General features: G+C 40.7%; 1 protein-coding gene across 3 annotated transcripts in view; it reads left to right on the top strand.

The window, feature by feature from the left end:
- The first annotated feature begins 2,840 nt into the window (after window positions 1-2,840).
- SYT14 (synaptotagmin 14) overlaps window positions 2,841-17,684 on the top strand; it is a 94,108-nt gene continuing 79,264 nt past the window's right edge. For all 3 annotated transcript variants that reach the window (XM_056357698.1, XM_056357697.1, XM_056357696.1), the window contains exons 1-2: window positions 2,841-2,962; window positions 16,140-16,187. In XM_056357698.1, the coding sequence (XP_056213673.1) occupies window positions 2,950-2,962; window positions 16,140-16,187 (61 nt within the window). In that variant the 5' untranslated portion in view covers window positions 2,841-2,949. The remainder of the gene's footprint in view (window positions 2,963-16,139; window positions 16,188-17,684) is intronic.

Genomic DNA, 17,684 nt, shown 5'->3' with positions numbered 1-17,684 from the left:
ATGATATTCTATTATTGTACTTGTTTTCCCAGTAACTGAGACCTTCATGATTTTTAATGTATTTATACTCCTATGGTCCTAATGCCAAAATTTCCAGCAGCTTTTGATTTTAATTGCCAAAGTGTCTTCGCATCAGTGCAGTGGGAGAAGTTTCTCCTGTGTAGGTAGTTTCTCCTGTGTAGGTAGTTTGTTGAAAACTTTGGGTCTTACAGGGTAACATTTATCCTGTACTTGTCAGTTAGTTGTCTTGCTGTTGGCAAATTTGTTGCCACAACAGGTGATAGTTCTTGCCTTTGACAGGAAACTCTTGATAACCTGTGAATCATTTGTACATTACTGATTTATCACCATTACTAAAGGTCTCGTGTTGAGCTGTAGTCACACTTGTGTTGTCACACTGTCTTTTTCTGCAAATGGCAGACTCGCAGGTTCACATGTAACTGCTTTCAGCAGAATGAATTGCCCATTGGATTTAGTGGAAAGCCTCTGACATGTTCAAGCTGATCAGCTGTGCTCCTTTTATGCAGGGAATTGATGAAGCTATAGCTTCTGCTGTCACAATTATACCATGGGAACAAAACAGAAATAGTTCAGTTTTGGAAGTTTGTTCAAGATTTGTCCCTCCTGGTGATGCTGAAAAATGACTCTTATGGTGGTGGGCAGGAGTATCTGATATTTGAATAAGACTTAGAAATTTTAAACATGTGCTTGTGAAACTAAAGCACAAATAGAACTGATTTGATTCAGCATAGCTCTGAAAAGTCGTGTTTTGGTTCCTCGCACATACTTTTCATACCATCTCTTTATTGATGTGGAACCATGTTTGTTCCTTGTGTCCTGAAACTGTTTTTCCAAACTGAGCAAATCACTACTTTGGTAGAAATTATGTGCTTCTTTTCTGTTTTCAAAACAAAAAGTCAGGACTAAGAGTTCCAATCATCACTAATTCACAAACATATATTCATTCCTCACCCTCCAAAAGAGTTTGTCCAATGATAAGAACTGCATCCCACTGTGTTAATTGCATACATGATTCACAGAAATGTGATGACATGTGAGGCTCTCCAAAAATTATAGATGGCTTCTTAAACATCTCACAAAACTGAATCCCAGCTTATGCATGGGTGGACGTCTGTGCCCTGGGAGTTTTTGCTGATATCAGTGACTGGTAGCTCCTTCATATGGAGATGCTGCCGAAAGCAGGGGGAGAAATATATATATAAAAAAAAAAAAGAGTAGGGAAGAATAATAACTCTGTGTGCTTGATCCCACAGGAGTCTTTATGCCTGTGCTCAATACAGTAATATTGTCAGAAAGATGGCTATCAAGACAAATCATACAGAAAACTTCAGGACTGGAACAATTTCTAGGAACAAACAGAAAATCATCGGGGTATCTGAGGTAAATGTCAGTGCTGGTACAGAGGAATACATTTGCCATTAAGCTCTGCTGACATTTTCTCTTTGAAGATCCTTTTTACAGGTGCTCCTTATCTGGACAAATGTCTGTCATTTGGGACTCATGTTTTCCAAGACAGCCATTTTGCTCAAGCTGACTTTGCTTTTAAACTCCTCACTTTTAAGTTTCTTTTCTAACTGAGATGAAGAATGAAATTGGGAAAACACATCGATTTTTCCATACAACAAAACATTTCTGAAGGCTGCTAGGCTGAGGGAGATTAATGCTTCCAGGATTTAAACAGTGACTTAACATTTGGCAGAAAGATCATATTAGTACCAAAGATATTCCTCCTGATGATCTTGTGAATTTTTTTCCTAGTTTGGCCAGTTCATATGTGTCCAAAAAACCTGTCTGCATGTACCAACGTGTTCTGTTTCCTTATAGCTCCAAATGCCAGCGAGACTTTCCTACACAGCAATGGACTTTTACGTGCATCCCATTGCCTTTCACAATATAAACCCCATAACACAACGGACCTGCTTGGCTGTTTTCACTGTGAGTTGCAGCAGCCATGCATGGCCCGGCTCGGATGTCCTTTTGCTCCTGGGATCCTTGTGGTAAATGTTGCAAGACCTTGCTCTCTTTGCTCACCATGCTGCTCCTTTTGCACGGAGCACCTGGGGGGCGAGGAGGAGAGTACAGAAGGATGTCCTTTGTGGAACAGCTGCAGACCCCCAGGGGAAGAGAGGTTGGTCCAAGTTCCAGAGAGCTGAGGAAAAGGCATAGAAGGGAGAACGGAGGACCTGTGGCAGGTGGGACAGAGGAAAGAGCAGCATCAGAGGCTGGATCTCAGGGCTGGGAGTGGAACAGGCTGTGTGGCCATAGGAAAGTGCCTGCCATGGCCAAGTGTCAATGAGGCACCCCCTGCCCCCCTCAAAAAGCCCTCACCCTGTGTAAAGGACTGCAGACACATTAACCCCTTCTCATTTCTTCGAATCCCTTTCAGCAGTAAATTCACTTCAGGCATTTGTTGAAGGCTGCTGTAGGTTGAAGGTGTCAAGCCCTTCTGAAGACGCACAGAACGTTAATCCGGTTTGACACCCCCGAGCCTAAGGGCGTTGGGTGCTGCTGTCGCAGCGCGTTACGGTCAGGACCACGGAGAGCGACGGGCCCTTCCCGCGGCGAGTGCGGGCGCTCCCCGCCCCGCGGCGCGGGAGATGCTCCGGGGCCGCCCCCCCGCCGCTGCGGCCGGGCCCGGCCCGCCGGGGCCTCCGCCAGCCCGCCGTGGGCAGGCGCGCGCCGGGCGCCGAGCCCCGCCGCTTCAACGGCCGCCGCACGCGGGCGGGCGCGCGCGCAGGGCGGTGGCGGCCGGGGGGGAGGAGTCACGCGCCCCGGCACGCTCCGCCGGCCCGCCCCCCCCCCCCCCCCCCCCCCCGCGATTTCCCGCCGCCCCCGCCCGGCCCCGCGCGGCGCTCCCGTCTCGCAGCCGCGGCGCCCGGCAGCGCCTCTCCTGCGTGCGCTGCACTTGGTACGGCCCACCCCGGGATCATGGCGATTGATGGTAAGTAGGCCAATAACGGGCTCCTCTCGCCCCGAATCGCTCCCCTCCCCCAGCCCCCTCCTCTCCCTCTCCTCCCCCGGGCACGGGGAGGGGGGCGGCTCCGGCGGGGAGGGCTCCCACCGCGGCGTGAGGCGGGGGCGCGCCGGAGCCGAGCGGCACCCCCGCCCGGCGGTGCCCGGAGCCGGGCTGAGGAGGGCGGCAGCGGGGCGCCTCTCCTCTCTCTCCCCCCGACCCGGCCCGGCCCGGCGGCGGGGGCTGTAGCGGAGGGGCCGTGTCGTGCGGAGGGGAGCGGGGAGCGGCGCCGCTCCCTCCTCGCGGCTCCGTGCCTGGGCGCCGGGCGCGGGTAAATAATCCCTGGCACGGTGGCCGGCATCCTTCCGTCCCTCCTCGTCCTCCCCCGCACCGGGGATGCCGGGCTGTGCGGAGGGGACCCGGGGGCACGGAGCCGCCCCCCCCGTGCCGTGAGCCGCCCCGGCGCTGGGGGGCGGCGGGGGCTGCGCCGCCTCTGCCCGCCGCCGGGTCCCGGAGCGCCGGAGCCAGGGGCTGCCGCGGAGCAGCCCGCAGCCTGGCTGGGAACGGCCCTTGCTGAACGTGCGCAGCCCTGCCCGGCCTTCCCGGAGAGACTTTGCCAACTGCTTTAAAACTCATCGTCCCTCCTGGCCCCGAGTCTCTGAAAACTGCTTCCCCAGGCGAGGGAGGTTCCGCGCTCTGTGCCGGCTGCCCGGCTGCTGAGAGCTAACAGGCTGTGCTGGCGCCTGTGTCCGCAGATCTTTCTAGTCATCACTTCACAACAACAACAACAAGGAAGGAGCGAGGTGTGCTAGACACTTGTTGGGTTGGTTTGGAGATGATTATCTGAAAAGGCAGGGTGTCAGAGCTTTGTTTTGAAACCTGCCCTCTCCATTCTGAGAGTAATTTTGCACCTGGTTAAAAATCCTTTAAAAAAAAAAAAAAATTCTCAGAACTTGGTTTCCAGCAAAAGAAGGTCCTAAAGTATGCTGCTTCCCCGACTGTGGCGTTTCTTTCTGAAAGCATCTGTTGTTATAACTTAAAGGATCTAGTAAAACAGTGAGGGGAGGGGGGGAAGGAAACAAACTGCTGCTGTTTGTTTTGCATGTGCGATGCTTCTGTGCTGTCATTTTCCTTGAATTAGTATTTCAGGCCTCTGTAAGAGGTTGTACTGCACAAGCAGAGCTGCGTGTTCACCCTGTCTTGGAAGGTGTGTGGACCAGGACTCTGAGTTGGCCAGCTTTAAGTTGGCTAGGTTGTTTTCTGCTGAAAAGCCCTCTTAATGTTATCAAGAAGATAGCAAAAATTTCTGCTGGGTCTGGACTTTTTACATAACTCAAATGCAGAAATTAAATCCTTCAAAGTCTGTCTTTTGTTTTCATTGTAGGCTGCATTATCGCAGAAATCTGTGAGGTTTTCTTAGATCTGAAAATATTCACAAAAATGTGAAATTCACGTTTAACATTTTCAGAGGGTTTAGGATATTACTTCTTAAAAGTTAAAGCAAATACTCATGAATGATTAAAGCAATCTAGCCTTTGAAAAGATTGCAACACTTCTCATTAGGAGCAGACTTCAGAAGTAGCCCAACTGCCTTGTAGACACTTAAATGAAATTGCCAAAGTGGGGCTTCAGCTCTTGAGAAAATTGGGTGCGTAGTTTGTAGTTACATGTGAGGTGGGATAAAAAGAAAATATCCAATCATGAAAATGATCTGCTAGGTTTTGATTTAGTACTCTTCCTGAAGACAGAAAATGCAGTGTACTTGCGCTGTAGTCTGTAGCAGGCATGTAGCATCCTCTTTTGTTTTCAGCTGAATAGCTGATTGCTGTAGGTTTGTTAGTAGGTGTTAAAATTTTTACTCTTTGTCTTGGTCTTCTCTCCCTACTGTCTGTGCAACAGTAGCTTGCCTTGACTTCCCTGATTAGCAGTGCTGTGTCCTGGCCAGCAGTGTTGAAATATGTGAGTTTGATTTGGGTGAAAACTAACTGTTGAATTCAGGATCAGACCACAGGGCAGGGTCAAGATACAGAATTTACTTTGTGTCCAAGTAAATCTGTAAATGTATTTAAGTAAACAGAGAAGATACTTTGCTCAGTTTTAAAGACACTGCAGTTGTCCAGGTTGTTTTGATTTTTTTTTTTTTTGTTTGTTTCCCCGGTGAAGTCATGGGAAATAAGTAAGATTGAAAACTTCTGATTGAAGAATAAATATAAAATAGTTCAAAACTCCTTCAAAGCAAGACATATACAGTTATATGAGGGCACAAAATTAAAAGAGCTCAAATTAAAATAGGATTTGTTAGCTGCAAGAAATTAAGTGCTTTTGGTTATTAAATACTTGTAAGTACTGTTTCCCATGCCACTTTGTCAGTATACCTCTTTATAGGTGTTCTTACATGAAACTCCAAAGGTTTTAGAAAAAGCCACATTTTTATATCAGGTGTTATAGAGAACCAGGGAGCTGTTGGCCATGGCCAATGACCATTGTCATTTTGGTCAGTGACAATGCTTTGTTACTTTTATGCATTATGATCACTGACGGACTTTTAAAAGACAAGTATTCTTCCTGTGACCAAGTTGAAAGCCTTAATTTAGTGATGGTGGGAACAATTACATCTTTTTCTTTAGAAAGTTAATATGTTGAAACGTGCTCTTTTCTATTTCTTTATAAGGACATCAGGTATATAGTCTGCATAAGTCAAGCAAGCTCAGATTTGTGAGGAAACAGCAGAGGGCAACTGGAAAAAATTTGGCTTAAGTGGGATTAAAGAATTGGATTTACAGTTCCTATTTCTGTATATTTCTCTTCCAAAATAAAAATGGTGTTAGTATTAAGTAGGAGCTCTGTTTTAAGATACAAAGTTTCATGCTTAATATTTCCACTTTTTCATGGGGAAAGGGTGAATTCATCTAATGTGGAGAGTATCAGAACGTGGAGGATGGCAAACGTGGTAGAGAGTAAGGCCGAACTGAAAGCAGTAGTAAGACCAGACTGGTAGGCAGTCTTGAGATTAAAAACCTCCCACCTGTGGCTGTCAGACCTGGGGTCTTGTGGCAGTTTGCTGTGACTGGGAAGAGGGAGAGTTGAGGAGTCACTTCTGAGAAGCCTTCAGCATTGCCCTGGTAATGTTCCTCATGGCAGCATTAATTTGATTTTTGTGCCGCTTTTCCTCTTCTGAGCAAAACTTTGGCACCTGCTTTAAGAGTTCAATTGAATTGCAGACTGGGTGAGGAGCTAGAAATGGAAATCACATCGCATTGCATGGAGGAAAGAAAAGAAATTTAAAGGTTGCAGTGGGGTGCTTTGTAACCTAAGGCAGAATTGCGTATCTTGCATATCCTCATGAATCTACTTTTACCAGGTTTTTGGGCTGCACTTGAACATATCGTAATGTGGTATAGACTACACAAAAGTGTATGTTTCTCAGGGAAGGGAATACATTTAGAAATGAACCTTTTCAGAGTGAGTTAATTCTTTTTGAATTTAAGTTCTTTCCTGTGGTTTCCATTGTGAGGAGTTAAGTGTTAAACACTAAGAAGTAGTATTAAAGAGAATAATGAGCTGTACAGGTAAAAGGGATCTAGTAGAGAAGAAAGAATTACAGGGTGGTGCTGTTATCTAGGGAGTTATTGCTAGAGTAGTGAGATTAATGAACATGGCTTCCCAAATTTTTTCCTTTGTGGTCCTACCAGTGTAACACTTGTCCTTCCTGATGTAGCATGCCAAGGTCCTCATCGCCTATCTAGGCTTTTTGAATACCTTTCATTTTGTTCCTGCATCGCCTGAGTGTCTCTGAAGTGTCATGAGCTCTCTGATGTTTCTGACAAAATTGTCCTCCCTTTCTTCCCTCATCTACCAGCTGTTTGGTTGGGAACAGGCAGCTGCAGCTGTGTGTGCAGTGCAGGGATTTATGAGCTGGTTGGCTGTCCGTGTGTTTGGTGGGTGTCTGTGTTTGTGTTGTATTTGACTGCTGAATTTTCACGAAACATAGAATCCTAAAAGTGTTAAGTTCCTAAAACTTTCTGTCGATATTGGCTTAAGTTAACCAGTGAATTTGTAAGCAATAGGAGGATGGGGCAGGAAATGAACTGTTTAATTACATAACTCTCATTTCCTTGGGAAGCAAAACCAAAAATTACTGAATGAACCTACTTCTTTTTTTTTTTATGGCAATAAGAAGAGAGAGGATTTGGAACACTGCTTCATATAGGTTGCGTGAAAACTATGTCTAATTGCAGATTTCCAGAATCCAGAAAAGGAAACAAAAGATCAACGAGCTGCATGCAGTGCTTAGGTAGGAGTAGCGTATGTATGGCTCATAGGTTGAATCTTGCCTAGAGAACAGTTTTATCTTGACTTCCAAGTTACCTGGGATGTTTGGGTGTCATTGCAGCATGTACTAGAAGGATATAAGATGCCACAGAGGCAGAGGTCCACAAGTTAGCGCTGACCTGAATTGGCCGAAGTGCTTCTCAATCCAAGTTGGTGCAGCCAGGGCAGGAGTTGAGCAGCAGTATTAAATAAAGCCTAAACATAAGAAGCCATGTTTTGTACTTAGGCACACTTATAAACACATTTGTCAAACGTAGGGTGGATCAAATGTCGGGGTATCAGATTTGATCAGCCACATGGAATCTATTTAATGCTGTCATATTCTCATTCACTGTCTGTAGTGGAAACTATACAGTGAGTGTTACCTGTTACTTATTTTTTTATTGTCATTTTAGGGATGATTCTGTGCATTATATGCTGATGACAGTAAAACTTTGTACACCATCATCACTGTAGTGTTATCTGTTGAAATAAAGCAAGCCGTTAGGTCTCCATCACCTTCTAGGTAATAGAATGGGTTACCTTAAAAAAAAAAATAAATCTAACCTCTAATGCTCTACAGACTTTTTTGACAAGCTCCCTGTGGGCTCAGTTGAAACCATCATACTTGATATAAGAACAGTTGATGTATTCAAAGTGAAATTCTTATTGAATTCTGTTTGTTTTTAATGCTTAGCACTTTTGCAAATGGGAATTTTTGGCATTCAAGGTGGGCATGCAGGAAAGCAAACATAGTTGCTGATGAAAAATGTTGGCTTATATTACTGCCCATCAAAATACAGGGGATCTACAAGGGAGGAAAGTCTTGCTGTCTTCCAGACAACTTTCAACTGCTTTTACCATTAGGTCATATTTTCTTTTCACCTTATTCCCAGCCTGATTCAATTACACTTCTTCCAGCTTTTGTAATGAATGGTGTGAGGGATCCACAGCTGATATTCTCAGGTTTTTTTCCTGAATATTGTCAGGTTTTGAACTGCGTAAAGCAAAGGTCTGATGTTCATATGTAAAACTAAATGTGCACCTGGGGATTGAAGTAGATTTCAAGTCAGCATTCAATCCTTGCACTTCTTAACTTTTGATTATTTAACTCTTGGATGTGGGAGATACTTTCTGATTTTTTTCGTGTAAATCTGTCTCCAGAGTAAGATGGAGAAGCTTTGGGCTGGTTTTGAAAGTTAATGAAGACAGAAAATGAGTGTTAAGTTTGTGAACCAATAGGTCACACTCTGCAGAGGAGCATCTTCTTTGATGTGGAGTGGTAGTTTCAGTATGATTGACACACATCTTGGAGGTATTTTTGTTTTGTGGTCTAAAATAAGCAGTTTTCCTATTAACTGGGTTCTTTTGAAATATAAATTCTTTGTAGTAATTTCCCTTTGTATCAGAAACTATGTGAAATATGAGAAATCCAGTTACTGATGCTATTTCTGTGAGTATATTTTTCTTAGAATTTAAATAACTAAAATTATTAAAATGTACACTTTTAAAGTAAATTATACACAGAAGTCCATAGATCATCAATCACTGAAAAAAAAGAAATATTTCTCAGATTACTTTCTGTTGTAAAACTTTGCTCTAGAGTGGTGGTTCAGTAGTGTTAAGTAATAACTGTAGGAATTAGCTAAAACTCATACTAACTTTTCATCCCTTTTTTGCTATCAACTTTTGTTAATGACATCTTTCTTTCTATATCCAGAGCATTAGATAGCACCATACCTTGCTTGGCAATGTATATTTAATCTTCTTGTCATTTACAGTGAAGGAACAATTCTTGTAGCTGCTGGTTCTCTTTCCATTCTTATTTTAAAATATATCCACAGGTTTTATATCAGTCAGATTCGATCCATCTATGCTGAATGTTTTTTGTTGCTAGTTACAGTTACTGTGTTTCTCCATTTCCACTAGTAAGACGCTTGTTGTTTAACCCCAGCGGGCAACCAAGTACCACGCAGCTGCTCACTCACTCCCCCTCACCCAGAGGGATGGGGAGGAGAATCAGAAAGGAATGTAAAACTCGAGGGTTGAGATAACAACAATTTAATAGGTACAGCAAAAGCCGCGCATGCGAGCAAAGCAAAACATGGAATTCATTCACTGCTTCCCATGGGCAGCAGGTGTTCGGCCATCCCCAGGGAAGCCGGGCTCCGTCATGTGTAACAGTTACTCGGGAAGACAAACGCCATAAAGCTGAATGTCCCCCCCTTCTTTCTCCTTCCCCCAGTTTATATACTCAGCATGACATCGTGTGATATGGAATACCTCTTTGGCCAGCTGGGGTCAGCTCTCCTGGCTGCGTCCCCTCCCAGTTCCCTGTGCCCCTCCAGCCCTCTTCCCTCGCCAGGCCCAAGAAACTGAAAAGTCCTTGATTTCGGATAAACATTACCTAGAAACAACCAAAACCATCAGCGTGCTGTCAGCATTGTTCTCACATCAGAGCTAACACACAGCACGGTACTACTGTTAAGAAGAGAACAACTCTATCCCAGCTGAAACCAGGGCAAAGAGTTATCTGAAGTGGTATTTGACTGAGAACAATGTAAAATAAAGAATTTGCTAATCTTTTTTTAAAAGTGCTAATTATATTTCAGTTGTCAGTTAGGGAAAGAGAAGTGTGTGGTTATTCTGAGTGGAAAGAACACTGAGATGATATTATTTTCATGATGGGGTGAGAAGATCCCTGAGAACCTCTTTGTGACATAGCTTAGAAAATCCGTGCTATCTCCATTTCATTTTGGCTTCTGTAAGCCCATGGAGATACTTCCATTTATTTCATTGTGTGTAGGATCAGATGCAAAGTTTGTTTAAAAACCAGAAATGGCTATGCTGTTCTTGATTAATTGTCATTGATTGTTAATTAATTGATCAGTGTCATTGGTTCAGTTGATTACAAATATAATTAAATATTTTCCATGTAGAAAGTTTTAATGCTTGTCATTACTTTTATGGTTGGATAACAACGAGCAAAATACTCTTAAGTCAGGGCAGGTAAATGACCTTATCCTTAGGCTAAGAAATTACTAGGTAGCAACAATTTTTAGTGGTGCTAGCAGAGAAGACAGCCTTTGCAGTAGGAGTTTGTATTATAAAACCAGAATGTTGATTTTGAACTTTTACTCTTGAAAACTTCTGGTCTTGAACACATCTGCTGCTAATTTAATCTGATACTTACTTTTCTTATTAGTGGGTTAGACAGTAAATAATTGTTCTTTATTCACATGCTTACATCCACCATCTGTTGTGGTTTTTTGCCAGGTCCAAGAGTCTTGGTACATTAAATCACTTCTCACATGTAACCGTTTTTATTGACTTCTTTTGCCTTTCTCTGTGACTTCTGTGGTTTTACTTTATTCTCTGAGGTAGGACAGAGAAGACATCAGAATTCAACAAAATATACAAGATGTGGGCGCATAATAAGTATATAAAATAACAAATTTTATTTTTTTAAACTTGCTGTGTCTTTCCTAATGAATTCAAATGTTGTTAGCTTTTTAGTTTGCTTTGCAACTATTTCCAAGCATTCAACGTTAAATATTTCATTTTTTATATATGCAATATTATTTGTAGGCTAAAATGGTGAAAAAGGATACTAAAGGAGTCCAGAGGCGATTTTATACCATGAGTGAGGATGGGCTAATGGGTGTATGTAACCTTTTTGGAAAAACACCATACTGATGCCAGCTGTAGAGCTGCTGTTCTGTGAAAGTCTTTTCAGCTTTATTTTCCTTTCCAGTTAGCTGTCTGTCCATCTAAAACCAGATTCTTCCTTAAATTCAGTTCATGGTAGGAGGCAGTTTTTAAAGGATTAGATTTGTTGGTATCTGTAAGCCAGAATGCTTTCATTATAGTTGTCTTTTAGAATGAATTTATTGTATGTTATATGAAACAGCTTAGCGTAAGAATGGGTTTCATAAGCATCTTGTGTTCATAGCAAAAGCATTAGTATTTCCACATGCTTTGGAGATGTCAACATTAACTGTGTTAGGCTTTATCACTTGTATCCTGTTTTGCATTTCTGCACCATAACACCTCTACTTCATGCATTTGCTGCACAGCACTGTTTTTTCCTTCTCATTTGACGGTCTTGCCTGCTTGAGGCAGGTGACCAGCCTCACCTGTGATCTGTAGATTGACTATGGCTGTGTCTGATGGGAGTCACAGAGCAGGAGTGAAGGAGCTCTGCTGAAATGGATGTGCTTTGCCACCGCTGTGCATGGGCAGCAGCCGCTGCCCCTCTGTAATTCGGCGAGGTGGGCTCTCAAGGGCTGTAATGAATGCTGCACTGCTGGTTGTGCTGCTCAGCCTGTGTGGTATTGTCATTCTGCACTGGAATTTCATGGGTTTTTCAAGTGAAAAAATAGTTGTCTAACGTTGAATGGAATGTTAGGTGAATGTTTATTGAATGTAGTCCAAACTTATGAAAGTGCTATTTAAAATACAATCCTCAGCAGGAAAGTAATTAAACATATAAAACTATGTTCCAAAATGCACCCCCGTTGAGGAAGACTTCTGTGATACCCTGTAGTGTTCTGCTGCTGCTACTAACATGGATTTGTTGCTGAACTGAAGAATAATGTATTTTATATGCAGTAGCCTAAATTGCACCACAGTACCAATACTGGAACTGAGACCGTGTGTGTGTTTGTTGAAGGGATGGAATGCACCGTCACTGAGTTTGTGGGATGATGCCAGGCAGGGGAGCAGTTAGTAAGCTGGAGGGCAGGGCTGCTGTCTGACAGGAACTCAGCAAGATGAAAGAATGGGCTGGAGGGAACCCCATGAGCTTCAACACAGGCAAATGGAAAGTCCAAGTTCACGCAGCGCTGCAAGCTGTGGCCAGACTGGCCAGGAGCAGTTGCACAAAAAAACCTGAGGGTTCTGGTGAACAGCAAGCTGAATGTGGACCAGCCGTGTGCATCCAGCCGTGTTAACCCAGTGTGAGAGAGACTGACAGACTGAAGACTCCAGCAGAGTGCTGCGAAGGTGTGCTCTCCTCACATGAGGAGAGGCCTAGGGAATATGTTTGTGTCGTCCAGGAAAACCTGAAGGGGACTCACTGCAGCCTTTTGCTCTGTAAGGGGATCTAAGAAGTGGACGGGGTTTCTCCAGGTGCACCATGACAGCACATGAAGCAATGGGATAATCTGACTGCCTGTAAGGAAGAAGTGCTCCCAGTGAGAAGGGTCACACCTTCCCTGCTTTCCCCTAGGAACCGGTGGTGCCTGGAGATCAAGGGATCGTGGTCCTTGCAAAACTTGGTTGGTTGAGGCCCAGAGGAACCTCCTGTAAAGGTGGTCCTGCTCTTAAGTCTCTGGGAGCGCCAAAGGTCATTCCCAACCTAAATCACTCTGTGATGATGCCTATGTTAAATTTCCTAGCCAATTATTTTCAGCATCTGGTAGCGGAGTTTCAACTAAAGTCCAACCATAGTAAACTTTTAATTTTGAATTGTACTGCTTTCATAAAGACATAAAATATTACAGTTTAATCAATACAAAATTCAGGTGGTGCTTTATCTTCTTTGATGTACAACTTTTCATCTTTTGGGTGTGATAGTCATCTTGGCAAGTAGAGATTTGATATGCAAAATATGTGTCTTAAATTGAGAAAATTAAACTTCACCAGGTGTTTCAGCTGTCTCTGTAAAGCATCTAGCCATTTTACTTGTGCTAAATGTTTGAATTATTTAGATTTTAGGGCCACTAGGTGGTCCTTCTTGCTCAAGAGAATTCAAATGTTTTGTTGAGTGTGCAGTTCTAAAATTACTTCATCTTTCATGATTTTGCATTTTACTTCCATTGCATGAAATTATGAAAAGCTGTATGTCCCCAGGGGTTTTTTTTTGTATTCTCAGATTACATTTTGGGTAAAGTATTATGTAGTTTGAGATGCAAACTCGCTTAAAACTTTGCACTGTTAAGTAGGAGATCATGTTCGTAGTCAAGATGAAATAGAATTAATAATACTTTGTATCTAAATCAAACTTAAATTTTAATTAACTATAAAAGTATGGTGAACTACTGCTATATTAAAATCAATTACTTTAAAGTAACATTTAAAGACTAAAATTTAAGAGATTTTAAGATCATACTGATGACCTTTGGGGTTTGTGGGCTTACTGACACAAAACCAGTCTTTTCAGACTGAAATACTAAATTAGCAGGTGATGTCTTCCTGTCATGCAAAATGTTTTTATATTTTCAGTTTAGTTTCTTTCAATGACTAGGTTATTCAAAGCTGAGAGATTCTTGGGAGTTGGAAAGACAGAAAAACTTGTGTGTGTTTGTTAATCTGTGAGTAAAAGCAAGGTGTCAATAACGTATTAATTCCACAGTTTTGACGAGGACTAGGGAAAAAAAAGAATCTGTGCACGTCATATGAGGGTAATATTTCATGTGTTTAATAAACAGGTTAATTTAAAAGATAAAATATACTTTCTTCAACTTTATTTTCAGAGCATGTAGATCACTTGATATATTTTTATTTAATAGTTGATTTCCATTCAAAAGCAGTTTGGAAAAAGTGATAGATTAATCACCTATTAAATGAGGAATATAATTCAGCATTTTCTAACAAAATAAAAAGGAAAAAAATTCTGAATAAATGCATGTTAAAATTTATAAATTTATTAGATAGCCTTGTGGTCAATAAAAAGTAACATGACAATTAATGTAAAGCCTTTATTTAGTAGAACACCATCACATTTTAGCATCTAAGCGACTGAAAAAAGATATCTATCTTTAGAAAACAATAGGTAGTGATGCAAAATCCAAACTTAAAATTAGTATTTTATGATATTTCAAGCTGGTAGATTTCACTGGGGGCAGTATATAACTAAAATCTAATGCTTGCTGTTCTTGACTCGGTAATTTCTAGGTGAATCTTTGTTTTTAAATAACTGTCTAGCATCTGTGTAATGAAGAAAAAAATTTTTCCCCGGTAATTTTTCTTCTTTCTTCGCTGCTGAATTTAAGTCTACTGGGGGAAGAAGATACAGGGAGGAGTTTCAGGCACTCAGTTTCTGTTTTGCAACTACTTCAAAGAATATTGTCATCTTCTTCCAACGTTTGTTTTTTTTAATGCCATGTTGTCCTAAAGCTGGATTATTTTGTTTATTTAGTTTTCATTATGTTTTCCTTCCAAAAAGGATATTGTCCAGCTGCTAGAATGCACTGAAAAGAGGCAGTTGTTACATTGCTTTTAGAACTGGGTTTTGTAATGGTGACAACTGTACAAAAGTCATGGGATCCTCAATCTCATTGGTACTTGATTTCCCTTTCAAAAGTACCTTTGAGGCTTATATTTCATGTTACTGGATATGAAAAAAAAGGTATGATGATATAAAATGAGGATTCTTTTTAAGTTCATACCTCATAGGCATTTAATTTTATTTATAGAAGAGTTATGTTTTACTCCATTTATTTGATCATTTTCCCCCTCTAATATATGCATTTCCTACAGTTACTTCTTTAAAATGTAAATTTAAGTCCAAATACAGGTGTCTTAAAACTTTTACACCACCATCTGTTAGTGTTATAAATTATGGGTTTTAAATACTAGTTGATGTTATATCATAATATCCTTTATTGTGTGGCATAATTCCTGTATTATGGAATGAAGGAGATAATGTATTTCCACATTTTTGAGATGGAAAAGTTTTGTTATCTAAAGCTTGTTTTAGTGTGTGATGCAGTGTTTGGAGCCCAGTACCGATTAATGCATATGGAATAGATGTTTTTTGAGTTCTGGGAACTGTCTGTTCTGTATTTTTATGGGGTTCTAGAGAACTGGGTATGAAAACCTGTGAAAAAGGCAGTTCCCTTCAGTTCTGTATTCATACACGTGCAGGCTGGTGGTGTCGGCGGAGAAGGGGTTAGTGGGCGTTGGGGTACGGCCTATCTTAGCCATAGCTTGGTGTAGCCTGCAGTTTAAGGTTTGACTGTGGAGTGTGTCTTTCCAAAACATATTTTTTTAAAAGAGGATTGTGAATACTGTAAATGTGTTCAATATAAAGTAATCATAATAAAAAGAACCCTGCTCTTCTAATACTTTCTAGATACCATTAAAAAAATGCCTTCAGTAGTTTGTAACTGCCATACCTCCTTCTGCAAGGCTTAGAAATAGGTTTTTCATGTCCCATCCCTGTGTCACACCTTCCTCCTTCAGCAGGGTTGACTGAATGTTTTGTCCTTCCTTTGTGGATTCCTTCGTTGTCCTCACTAGGTATATTATGTATCGGTGTTTTGTTTACTAGCTGTAATTATAATGTTAATATGTTTTTTATTAAAATGCAAACTAAAGCTTAATATTTCTAGCACCAGTTTTATTGTTCTTGTATAAATATACAAGCTGTTTAATTAAAAAGACACCCACTTCTAAAGGAGAAATTCCAGGTAAACTCAACCTTTAGTAACGGGCTTTCTTTTTTTTTTTTTTTTTTTTTTTTTTTACCATGGAATAATAACATTGTTTTGGCATTCTATTATGTAACAAATATTGTTGATATTTTGAGAATTCTGTAGATGGTGGTTCCCTCAGAACAGGAAATTATGTTTTATGCTTGGGAAATCTTAGCGTGGCTTCAGTTACTTTGCTTGCATTTGCAATTTCATCTGTATAAACCCTATGTAAAACTCTTCAGACTGCACCATCATTACATCTATTTTCTCCAAAGGTTACAATGTGTTAATTGAAAACTTGTTAAAGAAATCTTTTGCATTTTTATTAAATGACATGGGTTTACAGCTTTTTCTTTTACACTGTTTATAAGCCTTATTAAGGAGCTAAATATGTTTCACTTGTTATTGTTTTCTAATGATTTATTTCCACATAGGTGGAGAACGAACTTGTGGTGTGCATGAGCTAATCTGCATTAGAAAAGGTAAGCGATGGTTTCTTAGCTTGAGATTAGTACTGGTAGAGAAATCTACTACCTAATGTTACGATTTTATGTTTTCTGGATCTTAGTGTTGCAAAATATTTTGGTGCTGACACTGTCAATGAAAAAAAGAAAAAGTGTGAAATTCCAAAATGAAATTTTATTTTTTACAAGAAGGAAAAAATGTGCTCTTCCGATATTCACTGAGTTTCATGAAAGTTCTTAATGATCAGCTGTGATAGGAAACCACAAAAACTTTGATCTCTGCCTTGTCTAGATGTTTGTAGGATAATTTGATTTTTAGTAGTAATAGAAAGTTGTGAGGATAGTTTAAACAGCTGATGGACTGGCAATCTCTGCTTATGTTTTCAGTTGAGATCCTAATGACTCAGACTTTTTTGAAAACAACCGTGTCAGTAATGAAGCCAGTAATTGACAGCATGAAACAGAGCTGTGCTCCAAGGAGGACTTCTAGAGGTTTAAAGCTGAGCTACAATAACTGAAGTTGGAGTTTGACAGAACAGCTCAGCTGATATATTGACTAGATACAGTTCTGTTTTCTGTCCCTTTTGCCAGCCCTGCACTCCTTTTTGCAGCATTGCTGTTGAATCTCTGTGTTCTGATCTGAAAGCTAATAATAACCATGATAAAACAGTAGTTTCTTCAAGGATTAGTTCCTTCAATTGACTCAACATTAGGTCAGAAGACTCTCACTCAGCACTTTCAAAATGAAAGGAATAAGAAAGTGTGTTGGGAGAGGAGGAAGATTGCAAGACTTTTTTGACAACAGCCAAGTGTTAGACTGGCTCAATAGTATTGTCAAACCACATCATACTTGGTAGCAATACATTTTGTTTGGCCTCTGAGTAGAGCTTAGTTTCCATTGCATTCACTTAAAGGTTTTGGTAAAATCAGGGTTTTTTTAACATGTCCCCTTAATATCTCCTAACCTCAGAATTAATTCTACTGGTTAAGGTTAAAAATAACTTAATGATCACAAGCCATCTTTTTCAAATATCTTTTAAAAGAATAATTGAGTGTTGTGTGTGGTTTGACAGTATTGTAATTAAAAACAATTTTCAGCTTTTTTAAACTGTAAATTTCATTCTTGCTTTTTTTATTACTACTTTGTCATTTTGGAGGGGCGGTTACTTTTTCCTTTTTATGATTTGGTGGTATTTTTGTTCTCCATTGTTTTTTAAAAAAACTTCTTTATTGCTGCCTCTATTTTTCCATTGATGTACAAGCTGGTACACACAGTGCTCTGGTAATACACTCTGGTTTTCTTTCTGAATTATGAAACTCATTTGGTTCAGGAAGCCTGCTTGATAAAGTTTCAAAATCTATTAATCTTGCTTATCCCTATTTATTTTAGGGTACTGTAGTGTTTTTAAGAAACAATAGTTTTTCTGCATTCTTGGAGGCAGTGTTGTATGGTTTTTAATGTTATTGCTGGGAAGCTAAATTGAAAAGATGTACTTTTGGTTTTTTAATGTTATG

The sequence above is a fragment of the Falco biarmicus genome, chromosome 12, assembly GCF_023638135.1.
Source record: "Falco biarmicus isolate bFalBia1 chromosome 12, bFalBia1.pri, whole genome shotgun sequence".
Classification (NCBI taxonomy): Eukaryota; Metazoa; Chordata; class Aves; order Falconiformes; family Falconidae; genus Falco; species Falco biarmicus.
Note: the sequence above shows the minus strand (reverse complement) of the source record. Positions and strands in the feature narration are given on the sequence as shown.